Source organism: Lemur catta, chromosome 5 (genome assembly GCF_020740605.2).
Source record: "Lemur catta isolate mLemCat1 chromosome 5, mLemCat1.pri, whole genome shotgun sequence".
NCBI lineage: Eukaryota > Metazoa > Chordata > Mammalia > Primates > Lemuridae > Lemur > Lemur catta.
In genome coordinates, this window is record NC_059132.1 from 32,047,526 (window position 1) to 32,072,362 (window position 24,837).

Below are 24,837 nucleotides of genomic sequence, written 5' to 3' on the forward strand. Positions count from 1 at the left end.
AAGAAAACCTTCTTGTATTTTCCTCCACTATCTATTCATGTAGTTTAAGGTCAACAATTAAAAACAAATACTTGCCAGATTACTAATATCAACTTTTATCAGATCTGAAGGCCAGAGAACAGATTCTACAGTCACTATGTCAGATAATAAGAAATTGAAGAAAGATGTGAACAAGAATGACATTCCCATGACAATTATATATTGAGCATCTACTATGCTCCAAAAACTCTTCTGAGTTCTCGCTAATCCTCAGTGGAAAAAAACTTAGAAAACAAACACAATTTATGCTTGCATGCAGTTTTCATTCAAGTGGGGGAAGGCAGAAGATACATAAAAGAAAGAAGGAAAACATGTAACATGAAAAGTGCTATGAAGAAAAGGAAAACAAGGGAGGGGTAGAAAAGGCAGAGGTACAGATTTCAATTTTAAATAGAGTAAGCTGATGTTTGAGCAATGCTCAGAAGAGACTTTAAAAGCATGTGCTTGATAAAGTCAATTACTCCACTAAAACACTGGACATTCATGGCTTAATGCAGCACCCTTACAAGGCATCACATTTTCATCCTGCACTTTCAATGCAATACCTTAAACCAAATTACTGGGTTTAAGGGAGAAAATTCTGATCATAGTAACAGGATAGAGGGGCAAGAGAACTTGCTGAGGATTTAGACAATCACATATTACATAATGTAGGTTACTGACTGAGGCTGATATAAAGACGAATAAAGCTTTGTGTAGCAACTTGCATTCTACACTCCTTACCATGGACTTTTATATGTTAAGAATAGCAGATTTCATAGCCAAGAAATAAATCTCTCTTTGATAGAATTCAAGCCTCATTTAGTAGGTTGGTTATATAAGTTTTTGGTCAAGTTCAGGGCTAGAGTACTCTTGGAGAATTTTCAAAATCATAACACAAGGCAGAAGTCCATCTTCTTCCAGGCAAGTCCAACTAAAACCACTGCACAGTGCATGTTTATGAGGACGTGCACATACCTTGGTGAGAGCTTGGTCACCCTCAGCTAAGTCTCAGCAATGATGACGTCTCAGTGGTCAATTTACACTCACAACTGTCCATGTCCCAGAGTAATGCTAAAGGATCCCAAGCCCTGTTCTAAATCCCAGTATGCACACTTAAGAAATAGAAAAAAAACAACCCATTACCAAAAAATTAAAATAAGCCCTATGAGGCAAGCTCTTCTTGAGATCCAAAGGCAAAGAGGACCTAGGGGTTCATTAAATGTTCACTTTCTTTTAGGAGCTTTAGAAGGTTCTTATATGAATGACGTGACACCAGAGAAAATTATTCTGAGGTTTCTGTCACTTCAGAGATGGTTTCCATAGGAATGTCATTTTGAATGCATCAGGGTTTTATTTCAATCATTTTCACTGTTGACTTGCTCCAATATAAGCAGACAGAAGCATAGAAATAAATATTCTTGGTTAAGTTATTTCTGATGCAAAACTGTCTCTTCTTCCAAAACTTGAATCTCTGTATAATGGCTTTCTTGTTTTATTTATTGCTAACATTAAAATATATGGGAGACATAGATTATAATACACTCATGTGGCAAATGCATATACAATACAGTGTCTTTGTACATATGGCACATACATTAACCCTCAAATGTCTGGTAGACCATCAAACTGTACCCAAGTGGTGGGGAAGGCAGTACCTTTCACTCTACATAAGAAAAATGCAAGAACAAGCCACCGTTTTAACAAAAAGAGTAAGAAAGTCTGTGCAGACAGAAAAAACGGCAGCTAAAATTTCTTCATTTGAAATGACTTCAGTTAGTCCATAAGGATGGGTATGAAATTAAATTCATCTACCAGAGGTCATATGGTCTATGTTATAGTTAATGTTAAATTAGTTTTGCATATGTATATTTGGCATATTAAAATGCTAAGTAAGGGGATTCAGAAGAAATGATTGATTTCCTAAAGGGGTTTACAGTCTAACAGAGGAATCTCCTATCCTGTCTCTCTATCCTCTTTACTCATATTTTGTTTCAAAATTTCCAGTGTTCCATTCTTAATCATCTGTGTCTCTTCTTTCTTACATTTTTAGCAATCTCATCTCATGACCTTAGAAACATTCTCTACATTTTTAGTTCCTAAATTTATTTAATTGTTCTGTTAATTACCTGCCCTGCATATATGACATCTCACCTAAAATGTTCCAGTAGAATGCCCTGTTGTCACCTTCAACTCAACAAGTACAAAGATTAATATATCTTCTTTGTCTCAAAAACAGACATCTGCCCAAACCTTCCCATCTCTATTGGAGAAAGATTAGAGAGTACTATTAATGTGGTATTAGAAGTCCTGGTTTGTTTGGAATGGTCTCATTCTACATCTCTTATCCTAGAAGAATTATTAGTAGCAACCCCTTTCACTATGAAATATATCCCAGTTAAATGATACTCTCTATGCTCTCTGTGCGTATTCAGAGCATCAACTTTGGGATTAAACTATCCTCTACAATTACTGGCTCTGCCATTTACTAGTGGTGTGGTCTCAGAAATTTTGTTTAACCTCTTCTGAGCTTCAAATGACTTATCTTAAAATGGAGGTAATAGTCACACATGATGCAGTTTCTGGTACATAGAACATACAACATAGAAGGCATAAAAAGTATGATGTTATCATTATTTTTCAAATCTATGGCCTTGGATGAAAGGGATGCTTTAGACTACAGGGTCAGCTAAAACAGAGGGAGACCGAAGGCAGGAAGATGAATTAAGAAGGTTTCACAAGTTGTAGAAATAATAAAGCAAGAACAATGTCAAGAGATAACATCATGAAAGAAGAGGATTTAATATCTCTATGGTTTGAAGGAGAAGGATAGAGAGGAAAGAAGCACAAATTAAATCTTACTAAAATTTTGAGGCCAGGGAACTTTGAGTAGAATGTCAAAAAGGAACAAATAAGGAATTGGGAGGATGAGGAACTGGATTTTCGTTTAGATGATGAAATGCTGTCAGAAACATTCAAAAGGAAATGAGAAGTTAAAAAAAAACTGGCAATGCAGGATTAGAGCTTGGAAGAAAAGGAGTCAAAATAAAAACTGCATAATCAGCTAAATATAAGTGATCACAGAAGAATGATGAATTGTTACACACAGAAATATTTGAAGACAGAATAGTCTAGGGCTAAGAATTAAACCTTTCCAAAAATACCCACAATTAGAAAATGAGAGAAGAAAACTGACCTACAGAAATGTCCAAAAAGCCAGTTGTAACAGCTGAGAGCATGATTTAGAGACAAAAAGACCTGGAATCAAATGCCAACTCTATAATTCATTAGGTGTGTGAATTTGGGGAAGGTGGTTAACATCAATCCTTGAGACACGGTGTCCCTATCTGAAAACCAGGGATATTAATACCACACTTGCAGATGTACATAGGCATAAAATTTGACTTTAGTAAATATTCATTTAGTAAATACATAGGCCAAGAAAAAAAGAATTTCAAGAATAAGGGTAACTACTGTTTCTGTGCATTCAAAGGAAAAAAAGCAGAGCTGAAAATGACTTTAAATATAGCCTTGAACTCCAAGAGTGCATATTACTTTTATCTTTGATATTACTGTTTATCTATATTTTTACCTTAAATGTTTGGAAGAATTTAAGATTGAAGGCCTCCTAGCCTGGAAATTCCTTTGTGCAGCATTTTATGAAAAAAATTCCATCTCTTTAATAATTAAGAACTGTCCAAAGTTTCTACTTCATCTTTTGTAAATTTTACTAATTTGTGTCTTTTAAAGAATTTTCCAGTTCCTCCAAGTTGTCAACTTTATTGTCATAAAGTTAGTTATAATATTCCTCTATTATTTTTTAATGTCTATAAGACCTGTAGTGATTGACCCTCTTTTATTCTTGATATTATTAATTTCTGTTACAGATCTTTTTCTTGATCAGCTTAGCTAAAATTTAATTAATTTTATTGATCTCTTAAAAGAGTCAGATTGTGTTTTTATTTTCTATTAATTGTTAATGTTCTATTTCATTCATTTATACTTCATCTGTATTACTTCTACTTACTTTTGGTTCAGTTTTGCCTTCTATTTCTAGGCTTTTAGGGTAAGAATCATTGTTTATTGATTTTTAAACCTCTCTTCTCTAATATGAGCATTTAAAATTATAAATTTTTCTCCAAAAACTGCTTTACCTAAATCATATAATGCTCAGCATTTTTTTTTCATTTTTATTCACTTAAAAAATATTTTCCAATTTCCACCATGATTTCTTTCTCAACAATTGGTTTATTTAGAAGTGTGTAGTTCAATTTCCAAATATTTGGAGACTTGGCAGAGATCTGTTTTCCATTTCTCATTTAATTCCACAGTAGTCTGAGAACATATTCTGTGTTTTCAATGTTTCTAAAATTATTGAAACTTGTTTAATGTCCCAACATATAGTCTATCTTGGTGAATTTTCCATGTATATTTAAAAAACAATCTGTATTCTATTGTTGAGTGAGATGTTCTATAAATGTCATTTTGTTCATGTAAGTTGTTAATGTTATATAAGTATTTTATGTTTGTAACAATTTTCTGTCTGCTTGGTCTATCATTTACTAAAAGAGGCGTGTTGACATCTCCAACCTGAGTTGTCAATTTTTCTATATCTTTTTTCAATTCTGTCAATTTTTTAAATGAAGAAATTGTTAATTATTTGATGCGGATACAGCATCTTTTTAATTGAAAATGAGACGAATCTTTTTGTACCTTTTGAGGTTTCCTTTTAATCTATATGCCTATGTTATGTTTACATAGATACATGAATGTATACATAGGGACAAGCCATAAAACTGCACCAACTGCATCGTAGATCCTCTTTCCCCAAGGGCATCAATGTTTCATTTATGAATTTAAAGTTCTGTTATTAATTGGGTACACATTTAGAATTGTTATGTGTTTAAAAAATCTCTAATGATCTTTCTAATATTCCAAATCCTGAAGTCTACTGTGTCAGAAATTAATATAGCTATTCAAGGTTTCTCATGATTAAGTTCTTGTAGGGTGAATATTTTCCCATCCTTTTTTTTAATCCAACTTATATTTAAAGTGTGATTTATTTAAACTGCATAAAGTTGGGTTTTGATATTTTTTTAACCAGTGTAACTTTTTCTGTTTCTAATTGGCATGTTTAGACTATATTCAAAGTAATTATCGAGTCAAGCCTACACTCTTGCTACTAGTTTTCTACTCATCTCCTCTGGTCTGGTGTTTGTTACGTTTCTCCCCTCTTTTCCTGCCTTCTTTTGTATTATTTCAGTACTTTTTAATATTCTCTTTCATATTCTCTGTTGGCTTATTAACTATATCTCATTTTGTTGGCGGTCGCTAATAGCATTGACAATATGTAACTGTATTTTATCAAAATCTATCTTGAAATAATATTGTAACACTCCAGGCAAGATATAAAGAGTGTACTTTCATTTCTTTTTCCACCCTTTTTGCCATCATTGTCATGTATTTTATTCCACCATGTTATACACTCCTTATTATGTGGTTCTAATTTTTGCTTCAAAGGATACATTTTATTTTAAGGAATTTTTAAATGAAATAAGCATTAGTGATTTATATTTAAGTTAATTATGGTGATCATGAAAATGCATTTCTCAGATATACTACTTCAGTAAGTGCAAATGACTGATAACCCTTGCTGCTGCACTCTGAAATCAATTATTACCACATTTGTGTTGGTGCAAACGTGTGCAGGGTTTGCTGCCTGGCGGCTGCATAAGCCAACCAAGGTTACCTGGACAGGCCAGCATTCAGGATTGCACAAAAGGTCAGGAGATACTGTGGGCTTCCACATCTTTACAGTGAAAACACTTAAATGAGCAACTCTATCCCCAGCCTGGGGACCTGAGGTGGGTTGGGGGGCTCCCCTCTGCAGTCTACTGAAAGCGACTCAGGGATCCTGCAACTCCTCCACTCAGGGCGAGCGCCCTCGCCGTCTCTCCGCCAATGCACAAGACCCAGCGGCGCCTTCCACAGCGGGCGCCGCGCGGAAATGGTCGGGCAGCTAGCAGACTCGGACCTCAGCGCTGAGCGCAGAGGCAAGAAGGCTGCAGGGGGGCGGGGCGCCGAGGGGGGCGGGGCGCCGAGGGGGGCGGGGCGCCGAGGGGGGCGGGGCGCCGAGGGGGGCGGGGCGCCGAGGGGGGCGGGGCGCCGAGGGGGGCGGGGCGCCGAGGGGGGCGGGGCGCCGAGGGGCTGACTGGGGAATGCGGCTGTTACTGTCTCTAACGGGCGGCGCAGTGCGCGGGACCAGACGCAGGGCCCCAAGGGAGGGCGCTGCCTGCATGCGGAGCTCCTCTCCCTTTCTGAGCGCGGCGGCCACGGCCCCCGCGCCAGAATGTCTCGGATGGCAGGAGGCACCCGCATCTGGGAGGTGAGACCGTTGAGCTGGGCGCGTGCCCTCCGCCGCCGCGGCCCCCACGCTCGCCACAGCCACGCGCTGGAGGCAAAGGACGTGGGGTTTAAGGTTACTGCTCCCGGTGGCAGCGTCGCCCATTCTCCCGCACTTGTCTGCGGTGGCGCCACGGTTTCCCGCGTGGCTCCGGTACTTCTCCAGTTACCTGGAGTTCTTCCTACAGAGAGTTTGGATTGTTCTCTTTCTTCTGGAAAAAGACCCTGCAGCCTCCCAGCCGACTTCCATCAGCCGCGGGATCCGCAGCCCAGTTCCTCCCTTCCGGGGGGAGCCTGGGCTGGAGCGGGAAACCTGATCCATCCGTGTGCTCAGCCCTCGGATCCCCGAGGTGGCCTGGGCGCCACTGCCCCTTGGCAGGGCCAGCTCAGAAGTCCTCAGGGCCGGCAGCGGCCCGCACTGATGCAGGTGGGCGGCTGGGCTGCAGCCCGGGGTCAGCCCCCTCGCCTGGCCTGAGGCATGGCTGCTCCAGGTTAATTTTGGGGGGTGGTGGGTGGGGTTCCCGCGCCCTGCCCGGAGGTCCCATGACTCTGGGTCTTGGAGGTGGTGGTCAGGGTTGGCAGTGCGGACAAGGGATGCTAACTGTGGTCACCATGGGAACACAGAGATTTGATTCAATCTAGTTCCAGGCTGGCAGGGGTTACTGTGCTGTGGTGGGGAGAGCGAAGGCAGGGGTAGGGGCTGGGATGCCCTCGCCCTGAGCTCCTCCTCTGGCCCTGGGCACTCATCTGGCTGGAGAGGGATCCTGGTGTTGGCATGACATTGGGGGCAGCTCCCTTGTTCCCTGTCAAAACGGGGAGGAGGGATGCAGCAACAACTGGTAGAGTTCCCTTGGGGTAAACACAGCCACAGAGTGGTGGGAAGATTCCAATCTCAGTCAGGTTTCTTTGGAAGGATTGGCTAACCTAGTGCACTTGGATTGTTCACCTCTCTTGGGACTTGATTTTGGTGTTTTGAGCCATGTCCCTATACCTCCCCACTTCCCAGCATAAGACATTCTGATATGTGGCCATATTTTTTTCCTTGTGGTCGTGGTGGCCCTTATATCCTATGGAAACTATTTGAATATGTGTTTTATATGGATTTTTATTCACTTTTCAGACATGCTACCAAATAGTGCCCCTCAGCTGCTGAGCATGGATTTATAGCTTGTACGATGACTGAGTGGGCCAAAAGCTTAGTGTTGTGAGTGACCTGTTTTAAAAATAAAGTATCTTGAAATAAAAAAAAAATAAAATAAAGCACTGCCTTTATAAATCATGTAATGGAATAGTGACACTGAGCCAGCTAGTTAGTTTTATGTGGTTCCTATGGATACCAACATCCACTTTCCATGCATGGCTGGCCTAGACTCCTAGACAGTGGGTGAAACCTCTGGCCAGAATAAGGTAAGAGGCTACAGCAGAAAGAATGGCTTCGGTGAGACAGCCTAAACTCCACTCATGGCTGTTTGTGACTATGGTGTTAGTTTAATCAGGTATCTCTAGTGGCTGTTTTTAGAGGTGTTAATTATATAAGACTGAATTTAGAGAGTAATTATCTGGATTATTCAAGTTGAATACAACCTAATTTCACCTTCACCGCAAATTTTAGGTCATTGGAAACAGTCTGAATTATATTTATACACCACCTACAAAAAGAAAACTATTCTTTTTTAAGTTATAGCAAAAAAAAAATCTATTTGGAAGGAGGGATTCCCAAATGTGTGAATATTTAAATTTAAAACAAATGTAAAGGTTCATTAATTTTTTATGTGAGAACTCGTGTTTGTGTCTTTGCTTTACCTGTTTTTTCCTCCCCTTTACTTGTCTTTCGTTGAAGGCTAGTTTGGAATGTCTCCTGCCTATGAATTAGGATAGTGCCTGCTCTGATGACACTTTGGGGTATAAATAAGAGAATCCACATCCAGCCTTGAGCATAGCGCTGGACACATTATCAACAACAATGGTTATGATGGTGTTTTTCCCAAATACTCTGATCAAAATTTAACCTCTTTATTCTCTGATCATGAAAAGAAAAACTGACTGCCTATACTACTTTTTTATACTCACTCTCCTATTTTTTTAAACTTTTCTATTTTAGATGTTATGCTTTTACCTGCATAGTGAAATTGGAGGGTCCTTGATAGACAAAGGTGGGGGATACAAAATTTGTTGAATTGGATTGAAAATAAACTTTTATTACTTTACAAACCATGTGGTCTTCACTTATTTATTTTTCCTCAACAGAAAATGAAAGCATTACTAGAAAGGAGGAGGAGTGTTCAACCTCTTCTCCCAGATAGAGCCCTGCAAGAACAGGCCAGTGCCAGCACGTAAGTGCAAAGCTTTGTGCTACACATCTGGTATGTGCTTGGAACTTTATATTAGATGAAGAGCTTTTCAGATCACACTTTTTCATGTGCGGGTGTTTTTTGTTTGTTTTCCATGAGCACCGTCATTCCCTGTTTCATTATAGAAAACATGGCTGCTGTCCTAAGGTTATTTAATAAGACCTCTTATTTGTGGGAATCATACTGCCTTTCAGAACTGATGTGTAAGCTTGGTTGGTTTAAAAGTGATTCAATAGTGAATCTCACATCACACAGTACGCAAATATGCAGGTTCCATATTTTATCAAAATTTATTTGTAGAAACAATTTGAAATCAGAATACTGAAAAATGAATGTTGTTCTACACAAAATATTGCTTGTTTTTATCATAAGGTGATGCCTGCGCATTGATAAGGTCATTTTTTTCACCAATTTTAGATATGAAAAAAGAAAACTAGATTGGGATTATAAAAAATGGAATATTGGTTTCTTTTACATATTATTAATTACATTAGTGAAATTTGGAGTGGGAAAACAAGCTAAATATGTAATAAAGTGGGCATTTTACCTATTGTGGCTAATTACTATTTCAGTGGACATTGTAAGGGTCTTTCATAATGTGTAGAAATTTAGTGGATATTCAATTATTTTATTCATTCATATTAAATGGCATTGTTAACTCGTAGCATTTTTTATGTTCAAATGAAATCCTGTGATGACTTTCTTCTAAGCAGTCTATCCGTTTATATAAAGTGAAGTCTTCATCTTTATTTAAAGTGAGGTTTTACCTATAGCTATGATATTTTTGTGAATGAGGTGCTGATTTCACATAAAATCTATATGAAGATATGGAAGGATTTTAGTGCCACAATAGATTCTATATTCAAATTCCATTTAATGAAACTTATCAAAATACTTAGGTGACTTTCTTCCCAGTACTCACCAACTTCTCTCTGATCAGTACTCTTTCTGACCTGTCCCCAAAAAACATATTCTTTAGTCATTGGGTTGATTAGGAAATGTAAACTCCTTTTAATGGGTGCCTAATGAAAATTTAATTAGGAAGATAATTTCTTAGACGTTTTCATAGAAAGGTTACAGAAATTAAATACTATTAATAATACTATTAATTTAATACTATTGTATTATAATTAAATACAGCTTAATTCATTGATTACATTTAATCAATGAATTAAAGTTCATGAAATTTTAAAGCTTTTGTCAAAAACATAGTGAGGAAAGGGTACCAGGCAAGCAACAGACTGGGAGCAAATATTTCCCCAAACACATACCTGACAGAGAGCACTGTATACCAGCACATCGTGTCCAGGATTCATAGAAAATTCCTATAACACAGTAGATTACATTTGCATAACACATAACTCATTTTTGTAAAACTAATGAGCAAAAGATTTGAAGACATTTTAACAATGAAAATGCTATATTTTCTTAATTTAGATATTACTAACCAGAAGGGGGAATTTTTTTGACTGATGATAATTTCCGGTATCTTGATAGAGGCTTAGATTACACAGGTGAATACATTTGTGAAAAGTCAGTGAATATCATATTTTAAAAAGGGCTTTATAAAAAAATATCAGTGAATATACACCTAAGACCTGTATATTTGTGCATTTTGTGTGTATATTTTATATCAAAAGAAAAATCTACGTATTGAACTCCAGTTAATGATATGCATGCTGAAGTATTTAGGGAGGATATGTACTGCTGTATGCAGTTTACACTGAAATGCCAAAAACAAAATAGATTGATAAATAGACCAGGTATGGTGGCCATGCCTGTAGCCGCAGACCTTTGGGAGGCCAAGGCAGGAGGATATCTTAAGGCCAATAGTTCAAGACCAGTCTGGTTAGCATAGCATGACCCCATCTCTACAAAAAAAAACTTAAAAAAATAGCTGAGTGTGATGGCACATGCTTATAGTCCCAGCCACTCAGGTGGCTGAAGCAGGAGGATCACTTGAACCCAGGAGTTGGAGGTTACCGTGAGCTTTGATCACACCACTGCGCTTCAGCCTGGGTGACAGAGCAAGACCCTGTTTCTAAATAAAGAAATAAATGAATGAATGAATGAAGGATAGATCCTTGGGTAGGTATATACTAAAGCAAGTATAGTAAAATGTTAATGGTAAAATCTGTGTTGAGGTATACATACAAGTGTTCATCATAAAACTATTTGAACTTTGCTTTATGTTTCAAAATTTTCGTAATGAGGTGTCAAAGACTACTGTGTGGAGAATACACTGGGAGACCAGTTAGGGCACTGCCATTGCATTAAAAGGTTACAGTTTTATATTTCTTGACCAATGTTAAGCTATAGTTTTGTAAAAACTTGGTCCTATATTTAATCATTTGACTGATGATCTGTGGAATTTCATCTGTTACAGGGAAAGACCTTCTGCTGGCACGAACACCTGTGCATTTCTGTCGTCATTTGTGTGCTCCGATAGGACTCTGCTGATCGACGGCCTGGTAGAGCTCAGAAGCCGCCTGCGGAGGCAGGAGCGGCATCTTTTCCTATTCAATGATCTGCTTGTTGTGGCCAAAAGAAAGTACGTGGACTGCACAGTCTCTGCTGGTTATCATTATTAAATTCATTTCCATTAACAAAGATACTCTTTCTACTCAATGGTTATTGTAAGAATGTCTGGCCTCTGTTACTATATCTAATATGTGAAGTGAGTATTATATTTGTTCCTTTTTTATGAAAAATAAAGTTTCCATTTTTTATTCATACAACAAATGTTCATTTAGGTCCTGTGCCATGACCTGAATAAATGTAGGAAATATAATGAAGGATGTGATGGATATAGTCCTTGCTTTTTGGTAGCTTACATTCTAATATGGGAGCTTACCTTTGTGTGCGGGGGGGGGGGGGGGGGGGGGGGGGCAAGGGACAGATCGTGATTAGGGCTATGAAGAAAATGGGTTGATGGGTGAAGTAAAAGATGGGGTATGTGTTAGGTAGGTGTAGTCAGGGAAAAATCATTGAAGGATGAAAAGCAACCAGCCATTTATATAGATATCGGGAGCATGAGCGTTCTAGGTCGAGAGAACAGGTACAAACGTGGTGAGGAAAACTTGGCCCTTAGAGGAGTTCAAAGAAGGCCTGAGTAACTGGGGCCTGATGAGCAAACGAGAGTGATAGGAATTATGATTGGTGAAGTGGACAAAGGTCAGCTTGTCAGGACCTTGTGGGCTATATTAATTATCTATTGCTATGTAACAAATTACCCCAACACATAACAGCTTAAAACTAAACATCTACATTTTCTCTGAGTGAGGAATCTTGTAGTGTTTCACTGGGTGGTTCTGGCTCATGAGCCTTCATGAGGGCCCTCTAGCTTGTTAGACAAGGTACCAATTATCTCAAGACTCAATTAGAACACAAGAAACCACTTCCAAGCTCACTCAAGTGGGTGCTGGCAGCTGTAGTTCCTCACAGCTGTTCTCCAAAGGCTTCCTCTCCATGGGGGTCTCTCCATAGGGCTGCTTATAATGGCAGTTACTTCCTTCAGAGTGAAACATCCAACAGAGTGAAAAAGAGAATAGGCCATTGAAATAGCCCCCAAAATAGAAACCACAGTATTTTATAACCTGATTTTGGAAGTAGTGTACCATCATTTCTGACATATGCGATTGGCCACACAGAGCAACCTTGGCACAGCATGGAAGAGACCTACGAACGGGTATGAATATCAGGAATTAAGGATCATAGGGACCATCTTGGAGGCTTAGTACCACAAAGGCTATCATAAGGACTTTGGATGTTATTCTGAAGGGTTTTATTTGGGGGAGTGGTAGAGTGTGATTCCTTTTTTTTAAAAAAATATAATTCTGGCTCATGCTAGTTAGATAATGTATTAGAAGGCAGGCTAGAGTAGAGTCAAGGAGGCTAGATAGTAAGTTGTTAGTGGTCCTGATGGAAATAGGGCTTTATCTGAGGAAATGACAGTTAAGATGAAGATACAGACGTATCTGGAACATACTTTAGAGGTACCCAAGAGGATTCACTTTCTGCTCAACACTAAATACCAGTGCACTTAATACTCAGCCTAGAACATGGTGGCTGCCACTGGCTCTGTTTCCCACTGTCCTTATGTATGAGACATCGGGAAAGATAAAAGTATTTTAACAAATGCAATCTCATGAAGGAGATTTTTAGTCACTGGTGAAGAGTAAACATTTTTTTCTACTACCCACACTCACACACCTAACTTAGTCAGTGCCATAAATAAGACATGGGCAAGGGTAAATAATTTTGCAAAACACTATATTTAATGTGAGTGGTATTAATAACAAGAGAAACCAAGTATTTATTGGTATCTTATTATATTTTAGGTATTGAATTTCTAGAGACTTTAACCCTTATAACTATTCTATGAGTGGGTATTCATTTTCCTCATTTTAGAAAAGAAATTCATACTTTTCTCAATACTATTCTTGACTAGTCTCAAAAAAAAAGAAATTGATACTGAGAGAAATTAAATGACTTCCTCAAGGTCACAGAGAAATTAGTTGAACTCATGTTTGAACCTAGATTTATCTTATTACAAACTCCATTCTTTTAACTAATATGTGGTCTGCTGCCTCTATTACTGAACTCTTTTTTAATGGGGTTCATAGAAGTGTCCTCAACCATATAATTTTTCACCATTAATTGAGTCTTTTCTTTGTGATGATTAAAAGGTTCCAACTAAATTCTCATTTAGTAAGAAATGCTATAGAATGCTTAGGAACTTTTCAGAGTTAAAGATGACATAAAGATAATGAAACAGTTTCAGAATATTTTCAATAGAAGTGATACATACAAATGTAGTTTTGCAAGTGGATATGATGTTTTGAGTAATATAGTGAAAGAAAATTAGTTTTGTTTTTGTTTTTATCTAAGCCTTTGCACTCAAACAAGTCTACCTGAAGATCTAAGTAGGGAGGCTATTAGCAGAAGAACACATTATTATTATTTTTTAATTTCTTCATTTAAAAATTATTGGATGGGTTCTGTTATATATGTTTGTTGTTAGAATAGGAGAATCAGAAAGGTCTCATTTAATTTTCCTAGCAACCCCCAGGTAAGAGTTGTTTTAGATGTTGAACAGTGAGCCCCAGGGAGGTTTGTCATAGACTAGGAAATGGCAGAGCTGGGGCTTGAATAGAGACCTTAATTCCCAAGGCTGGCCCTCTCGGTCTTTCTTACCACATTGTACTCCTTAGGTGCAGAGCTTAGCACGGAGGTAGATACACAGACAACAGCCAATTTTCTGAACTTTAGGAACTTACTTGTAACATGCATTCAACTCTTAGGGAAGAAGGTATTTTCTTCTTTTTTAGATTTTTTTTTCCTTGGCAGTTATGGTAATATTTAGAGAATCTTTGATTTTTTGCCTTAAATTATTTATTGTTCTGTATACTGTTCACAGCTAAGTGGTTTTTATGTAACCTATATTTTGTTAAAAGCATTTTATATAAGACAATTGTATTACCACTACAAAATTGCTGTTTCTTAGATATATTGGCAAAATTTATGCCCATTGTCTACTTTTATAGCTTTTTATTTTAATTGTCCTTCACATAGGGTTACACCATTTTTCCTCCATAACTATGTGTCCACTCTAATGATTTTGTGAAATGACAAAACTTATATCAATTGATTTAAATGCTGTTATTTATGAGATTCAATTCATGGAAGATTATTTTAAATACTTTCTACATCCATTGGGGGTATTTAAAAATTTGAGTGATCTACGTTATTTTTTATGTTTTTGGCATAAACCCAAGACCCTTAAGATAGAAAGGAAGATATATAGTTCAGGAGATGATGATAATGATGATTGAATACTGCCACCTTACAACAATTTAGACATTTTTTAGGAATGTATTACATGATCATTCTCATGGCAAACATTTCGATATATTCACAGATCCTTCTTAATACTAAAGAACTTAATTTTTTTTCCAAAATAAACAGCAACCAAAATGACGTATTTTCTTTCAATACCAAATCTGTGTCAATCCTTACCCTTGGATAAAGAATCAAGTGGTACCCTGGATCAATTAATGTGTTGAAATAATCTGAGACCAGTGCTTGGTCTTCATACTTAGCCGTGGAGAAAAGGGGAGGCCTCAGTTCCATATTATGTCATCTGATCTTTAGGCTTCGTTTGGAAACTGCTTTCAGTCCTTGTGCTGGGCCTACAGAAGTAAACTCAAGTGGGATAAATAATTGACAATCTGTCACATATTTATTTAGTCCAACTAAGGGAATTTTAGTAAAAGCAATAATAGTAAAAGCACCCTTTTTTTGGCTAAAGTATTATATTTGCTCTGCTTTGGGATGGATGTTGACACTGCTGAAAGCTTTTTGGAATTTATTGTTATTCTTTTCCATACTAAATTGGGAAAGTATTAAAGCTGGATAGGGCCTTGGGAAGAACTTTTATATTCACTATGAGGATAAGTTATTTTTCCAATAAAATTATGGCTTTCATTTATAAAAATAAGATATGTTTTCAAGCATTACATTATTTAGAAAGAAGTTAGTAGCTGATAGGGCAGCTATGTAGAATTTACAAAAATTAAATAACTGTACTTACCTCACACCCTCTTAATACATCACTATTTTCATATTTTATAAGAATAATCAATTAGTAAATAATGCTGAGTTCTTTAAGGTTAAAAAGGTGAAGTTAAGTTCATTTACAATAGAATTGCCATTAGATACTCATGGAATATATCATGACCTCTACCTAAAAACATATTTAATATGATGTCTCTATCTCACAATGGGAAAAAAGTCTCCCTAGAATCCTGTGTATTTCAATAATTTATTGGAATCCCTGCCAGTATGAAGATTGGAGAATAGGAAAGGAAACTATATCTGTCACATTAATAAATTTGTACTAAGGGACTACATTGTAGAAATAAAGAATTTATTTTTAAGTTTTTAAAAAATTTTTTCAGTCAGTTCACATTAGATTTATATTTTTTAGTTTCTGTTGATCTAATATTATTGGAAATAGTAATAGTCATTCCATTGGAGCCAGTTCACATTAGATTTATTTTTTTAAATTTCTATATTATAATACTATAGGAGATTGAGAGTGAAAAATCTAAAGAAGTACACTGTGACCTCAGGATGGTGCATTTCAATATACAGCTTTTTTTATATATTTATTTTATTTTATTTTATTTTATTTTATTTATTTCAGCATATTATGGGGGTACAAAAGTTTAAGTTACGTATATTGCCCTTGCCCACCCCAAGTCAGCTTTCTGGAATACTTGTTTTACATATTTTCAAGCCTATCCTTCTAGTTTTATGTATATAAATGCTCAAAATTTTTATCCTCCAACCTCCATTATACACAAATAGCCCCATGAGAAAGCCTTGTAGCTCTGGAGAGAGTTAAGAAAAAGTAGGCCAAAGAGAAAAGCCAAAAAGAACTCCATGGAGAGATACTTTCATCAAGATGCTTTATGGGAATGGCAATATCCAAGGCTTGTTATGGATGCAAAGTGGTTAAAAGCATAAATAAGCTCAGGAGCCAACACTGCCCAAGGTCAGAGTCTAGCTCCGCCTCTTAAGCTGTTTGATTTTTGACAAGTTAATGCCTCTGTGACTTCATTTCCTCATTTATAAAATGAGTTTTAAACTAAATAATGTGTAAAGTATTTACAACAATGGCTGGCACATGGCAAATTCTCAATAAATATTAGCTATTGCTGTTAGTATAGGAGAATGGAAGTCATTGTTCATACCGGTTGACAGTTCCTTGTTTTGGGCATCAGGTGTGGCACTTTATTGATGTAGGAAAAGGATAATTGAAATGACATTTTCCCCATGTCAGTATATGTGGATGTTTCCACATGATATCTGAAGTATCCAATATAAACAGAGATCTGCACTAGAGAACACGAACTGTGTGAAAACAAACATACCTTTCCTTCCAAAAGATTTGTAGTCTTAGTTTTATATTACCTAAATAATTGGCATGACAAAATAAGATTCAGTCTGTAATTGAACCTGTTTCATAAAAAATCTAATGATTTTTAGCAAGAGGGTAAAAAATATTGAAATGAAATACAGAAAGAAGCCATTTTGCCACAAGACACTTTTCTATTACATTTAAATTTGGTGCATCCTGTGGGAAGCATAGATGAGTCTTTGAATCTAGGATGTCCTTCATGTACATTTCCTGCAATATCTTTTTCATCTCATAAATCCCACTGAAGAGTTTTAGCCTTACTATTCCATGAATCAGAGGAGTGTTAGGGATGCTTCTACACATGAGGTATCTTTGATTTTATTTTAGCTTTTCCACAAATGGTTCCAAATATTAGGAAGGACTCTTTTCCCTGGGCATTCTTTTTATCCTACTCAGTTTCCTCTATTTAAATCTCAGGTTTATCTGAGCAATAAATCTGTCAGTTAGCTCAAGAGATATGATAGTTTCCATACCAGCGGTCTAAGGGATACTAGGAAGAAATTGTCAAAAAGGAATTTCACTGCTGACTAAAAGTAGATCACCTTCTGAGTCCCCAGTGGTAAACATTGTGTCAACTCTGCGCTCTCTTAGGCTCTTTTTTAGGCTACAGTTTTTCAGTTTTAGCCAGAATATAATGGAAAATGGTTGAACAGAATCTTAAGAAGGAAATTTAAAATAATCTATGTTTCTAAAGACTAGAAAAGCTCATAACCACTCAGTTGAAAATGTATTATAAATTCCTCTAGTGGATTCCAGGTTCTTTCAGTGCATCTCTCTTAAAATGGAAATTTTATAAACATCTTAATAAATCTTGTATACTTTTTGTGTTCAGCCACTCCAGTCTTTTTGTAAATAAGCGTTATAAATAATAAATGAATTAATTTTTTATAACAGCAGTAAATTTAAAAGTAGGCTTTTGATCCAAATGCAATGCTCAATGCATAGAAAAATAAAATGGCAGTTTATGGCTATTTGCTGCCATACATGCAGACATGGGGAATAAATGCTTCCCCAAATGTCTTAAAGGCCTTCTTGGTCCAAGGTAGCCTACTATGTCCTAATTCACTGTATCAGCCACTGAAGATTAAAACAATGAATAAGACGGTTTATCACAAGTATAGAATCTCCCATACAATTTAAGAAACAAAATAACAAGAGGTCCTTTTTGGTTTTTATCTTTCTAGGAATAACAATAACTTCAAGATGAAAAACAAGATTAAATTAACTGACATGTGGCCAGCAAGCTGTGTGGATGAAGTGGGTGATGGCAAGAGCAGTGCTATGAAATCCTTTGTCTTGGGCTGGCCCACTGAGAACTTTGTGGCCACTTTCAGGTAAGAACCACAGCTTGTCCTGTATTTACCTTGTTTAGCTACTATGGTAATTTCTGGGATGAGAGAAAAAAATTAAGCAAATTTAGTTCCCCAAATTGTTAGAAGGAAAATATTTTATTCTGATTATTTCTGAAGTCAATGACTCATCTTTTGACACATACACCCACCAAGATGCTTGTGTGCCTTATGTTTCTCCCAAAGACCTTTTGATTAAAACCTAAGAAAATTAATGGTAACTGTTGGGAACTCTTGAATTCATTTGCCTTGGCTTGACCAGTGAATTTTAAAGGGGCTCTACTGAAACAACTGGGGGGATGAGAACTTCCAGGAATATGGAAGGGGAATAGACTGGTGGTCAGATCTTTAGGACTCCCTCTACAACATCCCTTTTCTTAAAGTCTAGGGATTTGTTTGACATATTGTTGAGCTTTCGAGTTCTACCAGTCTTTTCAAACCACTGAAATGACCTTTACTGAAAGATATTTTATAAAATAGTCCAGGTATGTTTGGATAAGTGGTTTATACTACAAAATTTTCTAAAGAAGTAATTTATCATCATAAAAATAAAACTAATGTCATGACATACTGGTTTGCCTGAATTGTATATCAAGTTTTGGTTTAATATCTATAGAGATGTGACAATCAAGAGCAAACTTAATATTTTAAGGAGTAAAAATCGGTTTCCCAAGAGTCACTTTTAGGTGGGGATGGGGTTGGAGAATGTATGAATAAAGAATTTTTGTCCTCTTATGCTGAAGGTCCTTAATTGGCACTTTACAGTTCAGGGAGAGTATACCAAAACTCACCCCTGTGCTTTTGAACAGCTGTGCTCCAACTGCAGTATTAGTTTTATTCTTAAAGGTTTAGTGTCCATTACATGCACATGATGCTGTTCATTCTGCTTCTCTGCCCACTACCACCAAATTCCTCAGGCATCATCCTAAAGCCAGTTAACTAAAATTTTCCAAGCTGTTAATCTCTATTAAAAGACAGGCATGTCATTAAACTCTACTATGCATTATTGGCTGACCACAGATTTTAACATGTATTTGGAAGGAACATGGGTTTTTAACTTTCTGTGTATATCTTGTTTTCCTTGACAGATTTATCTAGACATTATCATTTGTTATTGCTAAATCTCCTTAGAGTTACAGGTGAAGGGAAGAAATTTCAAGTGAGGGGTATGACTACATGATGTTTTTAATCAAAGAATTTCCATGAAGCTTCTTTATAAGAAGAGGGTGAAATGTGAAAACAAGTTATATATACATAGTGTATTGCTCAAACTATGGTTCTCTAACGAAGTGAACAAGGTTAATATTACCAGGGATGTCAGGTGGATGTCTTATACTCCTTTATATAACATGATGATAAGAGCAATTCCACTCCGTGGTCTTTTTCCTGAAAAACCCGTAACTCCTGTCTAATCATGAGAAAAACTTCCAATTCACACAAATTGAGAGACACTGTACAGGATACCTGACCAGTACTCCTCAAAACTCTCAAAGCCAAGAAACAAAAACAGGGAAAGACTGAGAAACTGTCAGGATCAATTACTAAGGAGACATGATAATTCAATATAGTGCTGTATCCTGGATTGGCTCCTTGAACAGGAAAAGGATATTAATGGAAAAATCAGTGATATCTGAATAAAGTCAAGAGCTTAGTTAATAGTAATGTACCAGTTTTGATTTCTTAGTTTTAACAGATGGACCATGATAATGTAAGAGGATAACATTAGAGGAAATTAAACTGGGGGACAAGCACACAGGGATTGTGCCTGTATTATCTTTGTAAGTTTTCTGGAAATCTAAAATTATTTCAAAATTAAGTTTATATTTTTAAAAAAGTAAAATGTTGAGCTCTGCCTCTCCTCTGGTATGGCAGAGTAGGGTCTTAACAGACTGACCACTCTACAAATAACAACTGTAAATTCCAAAAACTACCCAAGGGTTATGGAGAATGAAAAACAGTTGGCAAATTTTGAAGAGGAGTTAAAACTTGGAAGAAGGCACCAGCAGTGGGTGAGTTTCCTGGTTTTAGGGTTTCCGTCTGAGGACAAGAGGCAGTCACATCATGGTGTAGGGCAACTGAAACTGACACATATTCTTAAGCTTTTTGGGCTGAAGAACCAGAGTACACAGTCCAAGTCAACTACAGCTATCACAACCTGATAGGGAAAATCTGATAGAAGAACATGTCAGTGAAGGGAAGCTATAAATTCTGTGTATAGGCACTGCCCGAGCCTCTGCTACACCCCCACATACCTAGGGTAGACTTGCAGCTTAAAACTAAGACCAAAAGAATTGTACTGAACTGCTGCCCACCACAGGTGAATTGGATTTTATAGCTTGAGCTAATCAACTTACTTGCTAAAGCAAAAACATGAACACTCTTTTGCACTTATAGCAAAATATAGTCTCCAAAACCAAACATTTTTAATGTCCAGAGTATAATCTAAAATTTCCTGCCATCTGAAGAATAAAGAAAGAGAAAAGGTAAATCAATAATGACCTATCCTGAGTTGACCCATATGTTAAATTACTAGAAAAGACCATTGAAGCAGTTTTCATATGTACGCATGGTAGGTAAAATGAAAATCCAATTGAAATTAATAGAAAGATAGGAAATATGAGCAAAGAAGTAGAAAATATTTTAATATGGCCAGATAGAAATTCTAGAACTGAAAACTACAATATCTTAAATAAAAGATACTGGTTTTTGTTACTGAATGGAAGTGAAAGAGTAGTCAGTGACTTTGGAGGTACATCAATACAAATTGTCTAATATGATGAAGAGAGAAAACAAAGTTGTTTTTTTTTTTTTTAACTAAAAATACATCAGGGACTTGTGGGAAAATGTCAAAATGTATAACATACATGTAATTGGAATTCCAGAAAAAGGAGAGATGGAATGGGGCAGAAGAAATATTTGAGGCTATAATGTATATAAAAACCTGGCCGGGCGCTGTGACTCACGCCTGTTACAGTTATCTGTAAAATCAAGGTGTAGCCCTTATTTTTCTGGTGCATATAAATATTAGGTTCATTGGGCTGGGGTACCATGGCTCACGCCTGTAATCCTAACACTCTGGGAGGTGGAGGTGGGAGGATCCCATGAGCTCAGGAGTTCGAGACCAGCCTGAGCAAGAGCGAGACTCCGTGTCTACTAAAAATAGAAAGAAATTATATGGACAGTTAAAAAAATATATAGAAAAAATTAGGCAGGCATGGTGGCACATGCCTGTAGTCCCAGCTACTCGGGAGGCTGAGGCAGAAGGATCGCTTGAGTCCCTGAGTTTAAGGTTGCTGTGAGCTAGGATGATGCCATGGCACTCACTCTAGCCTGGGCAACGGAGTGAGACTCTGTCTCAAAAAAAAAAAAAAAGAAAAGAAAAACAAACAAACAAACAATAAAAAACCTCTCAAATTTGGTGAAAGACATAAATGTACAGATTGAAATAAGCTCAGAGAACCCCAGACAAGATGAGATGGAAAATATTGTACCTGGTCATGTTATAGACAATTATTGTACATCAAAGATAAGAGAAGAACCTTAAAAGCAGACAGAGAAGAGCAATGCATTATAAATAAGAGAATGATGGTTTGAATTATTGCAGACTTCTCATTGGAATATTTGAAGGTTAGGAGACAGTGGAGCATCTTTAAAGTGTTGAAAGCAACAACTTTCAACCTAGAATACAATAAGCAGCAAAAACATTCCTAAAAAATGAAAGTGAAATAGATTTTTAAAAACCTGAGAATTTACTGCCAACACACTTATTTTACAAAGAAAATGTTAACAAAAGTTGTTGAGGACAAAGTGAAATGATATGAGAAGGAAGCTCAGATTTTTAGGAAGGGATGAAGACCATTGGAAATAGTGTTATGTCTTGGTAAGTTTTAGGGAACTCTAGGTCATGATCAGTCTAAAATGCCATCAGGCTTAGAAGCTTAAGAAGCAATCTCTCCTACCAAGTTTCTATAATAACTATTAAAAAAAATGTAAGCTAATAGCTTTGAAATCTAAGGCTGACAACTGCCATGTTGAAGAACTCCCAATTGAGTCCAATTGGGGAAAGAGCAAGCAATCAATGTGAACTTTCCATGTGTTACTTCAGGAAACAAGACAGATAGTCATATCTCAGAAAAGGCCAAAAGGAATTTCATATCTCTGTCACTACATGTACTCTAATTTACAAAGCTAGCTTTTTTTTTTTTTTTGAGACAGAGTCTCACTCTGTCACCCAGGCTAGAGTGCCATGGCATCAGCCTAACTCACAGCAACCTCAAGCTCTTGGGCTCAAGTGATCCTCCTGTCTCAGCCTCCTGAGTAGCTGGGACTACAGGCACATGCCACTAGGCCTGGCTAAATTTTTCTATTTTAAGTAGAGGCAGGGTCTCGCTTTTGCTCAAGCTGGTCTCCAACTCCTGAGCTCAAGCGATCCTCCCACCTCCACCTCCCAGAGTGTTAGGATTACAGGCATGAGCCATGGTACCCCAGCCCAATGAACCTAATATTTATATGCACCAGAAAAATAAGGGCTACACCTTGATTTTACAGATAACTGTATGATAAAATGGGAACGTTTTTCAAAACACACAGGAAGTACTTCAATCTGATGATGGTCTATCTACAAGAGTAATCAGAAGAATACTATTTTCACTTATGTACCTACTGTGAGTCTTAAATTACAAACTCAGGTGTGCCTGTTTATTTAGAGATCAAATTCATACTCCCCTTAAGCCTCCATTTTCCCAGGCTGTTAGGAAATCAGATGTTCTTTACTGGAACTCCTGTTTTCTTAAGGGAGAATCAGAATACAAGAGATTTCTTTTTTTCAGGAAATTATGGGGGTACAAACATTTTGGTTACATGTTAGGACTTTGCCACAGCTCAACCATGATTTGAGATGTGCCCTTCCCCCCTACAACTCTCACTGCATGCATTAGTTGTGAGTTTACCCACCCCACCCCCTACCCTCAAAGAACATTACTACTGTGTGAGCACCTTAGTGTTGATCAGTCAGTGCCAGTTTGATGAGACTTCTGAGATGCCTCACTGCTGACATCATCTTTTTCTATGCCTAGAGTGTCTTTGTACCTCCAGAGATGTTCTCCTTGCTTGCCATATGCAGAAAGAAGATGTTCTTCCTTCCTTGCTGATATAAAAACCTTGGTGCCTGGAACCCAGGCTACCTAGTTGCTACTTAAAACCATTTCCTCTGGGCTCTTTGTTTCCTTACAACACCTTTCCCTTTCCGGCTCACTCTCAAGGTTGACAAACTTCTATGCCCTCTATAATTTCAATCTTCCAAGGTGCCCTGCCTTTTTTTTCCCCCTTAATATACACTGCTTTCCCCTCTCCCGAGTATCTTAGTATGTTTTTTAATGGGCTTACGTGTTCATAAAACTCAGGGGTAACCATTGACTTTGGAGCACTTCTGTTTTTAGTCCCGTAAACATGCCTGAGATTAATAACTACTAAAGAAATGGAGACCTGGATTCTAGTATAGAGCAGGGGGAAGGGGCAATTATAAGAAGATTATACAGATCAATCTCAATAAATTAACCTGATGCATTTCATAATTTGTTTATTTTTTAAAGTAACATATGCTATATATTTAAACAATAAAATACCATACAGCAATATGAATGATCTAAAACTGCATGCAGTGATATTTATAATATAATGTTAAACGAAAGAAGCCAGACTCAAAATAGTATATACTATATGATTACATTTACATAAAGTACCTAAACCAGCAAAACCCTCTTGGAAGTTAGGGTAGTGGGAACTACTGGCTGAAAGGAACATCAGGTGACCTTCTAAGGTGATTATCTGTTTTATAATCTTGGTGGTGGTTATGTAGCTGTGTTCAATATGTAAAAACTCTTTGAGTTGTGTTCTACAGCTTTGCGCAGTTTTCTCTATACAACTTATTTGCCAATTACTAAGTGTTGTAAAGTTTGAAAAAGTTAATGGGTCTGAAGAAAATATCTCATCTATTTTCCACACAGATTTTTGCTGAATAAATCCAAGATTTGACATAAACCTAGAAAATTTGAACATAGAAATTTTTTTTTAGAAAAGATAGTAAGAAATGGAAGATGGAAGTTGCATAGGTAGTGGTAAAAAAGATGTAATGTGCTTTCTGATGGGCAATCCTGAGAGATTCCTTGTGGAGAAAATTGCTAAGCAACAAAGTTAGAAACAAATTGCAAGTATTTATATATATTTAAATACATATTTAAGTGTATTTTGTTGGAAAAAGACAATAACTAGAGGTTTCCAATTTCTTTAAAAAGATTAGAAGTATGGTTTTAAAAGCTTGCAAGTGACAAGACCATATAGGAATAAAGTTAATTTTATTTCTAATTTTAAGAATTAAATGCAGCTGTGGTATCACCAAAAATATTGATCAATAGTAATTTAGTTGTAAATGGATTGATCTTAATCGGGTTATAGTAATTGAGAATAAGATTTCTATGAACTCATTTACTAAATTATAATTCTGCTGTATGGATTTAAAAATATGTTTCTTTTCCTGACAAGAGTCTGGTTTCTGGGCCAAGATCTTTTATCCATATGCCAAATTTCTCTTTAATCTCAATATTAAGCACATTTTCTATTTGTATGGCCCTTTATGCTATAAAAACACTCTGAGAAAATAAACCCAGTTTTACAGATGTGGGAAAACCAGGTGTTGAATTCCAAATCAAGAACTTTCTTCATTATAATAGCTACC

The 24,837-nt window shown here is 36.8% G+C and overlaps 1 protein-coding gene across 1 annotated transcript in view; it reads left to right on the plus strand.

Annotated features, from left to right (window-relative positions):
* Window positions 1–6,367: 6,367 nt before the first annotated feature.
* LOC123638753 (rho GTPase-activating protein 20-like) overlaps window positions 6,368–24,837 on the plus strand; it is a 30,776-nt gene continuing 12,306 nt past the window's right edge. The window contains exons 1-4 of the mRNA XM_045552582.1: window positions 6,368–6,847; window positions 8,668–8,753; window positions 11,158–11,322; window positions 17,940–18,089. Coding sequence (XP_045408538.1) covers window positions 6,368–6,847; window positions 8,668–8,753; window positions 11,158–11,322; window positions 17,940–18,089 — 881 coding nt within the window. The remainder of the gene's footprint in view (window positions 6,848–8,667; window positions 8,754–11,157; window positions 11,323–17,939; window positions 18,090–24,837) is intronic.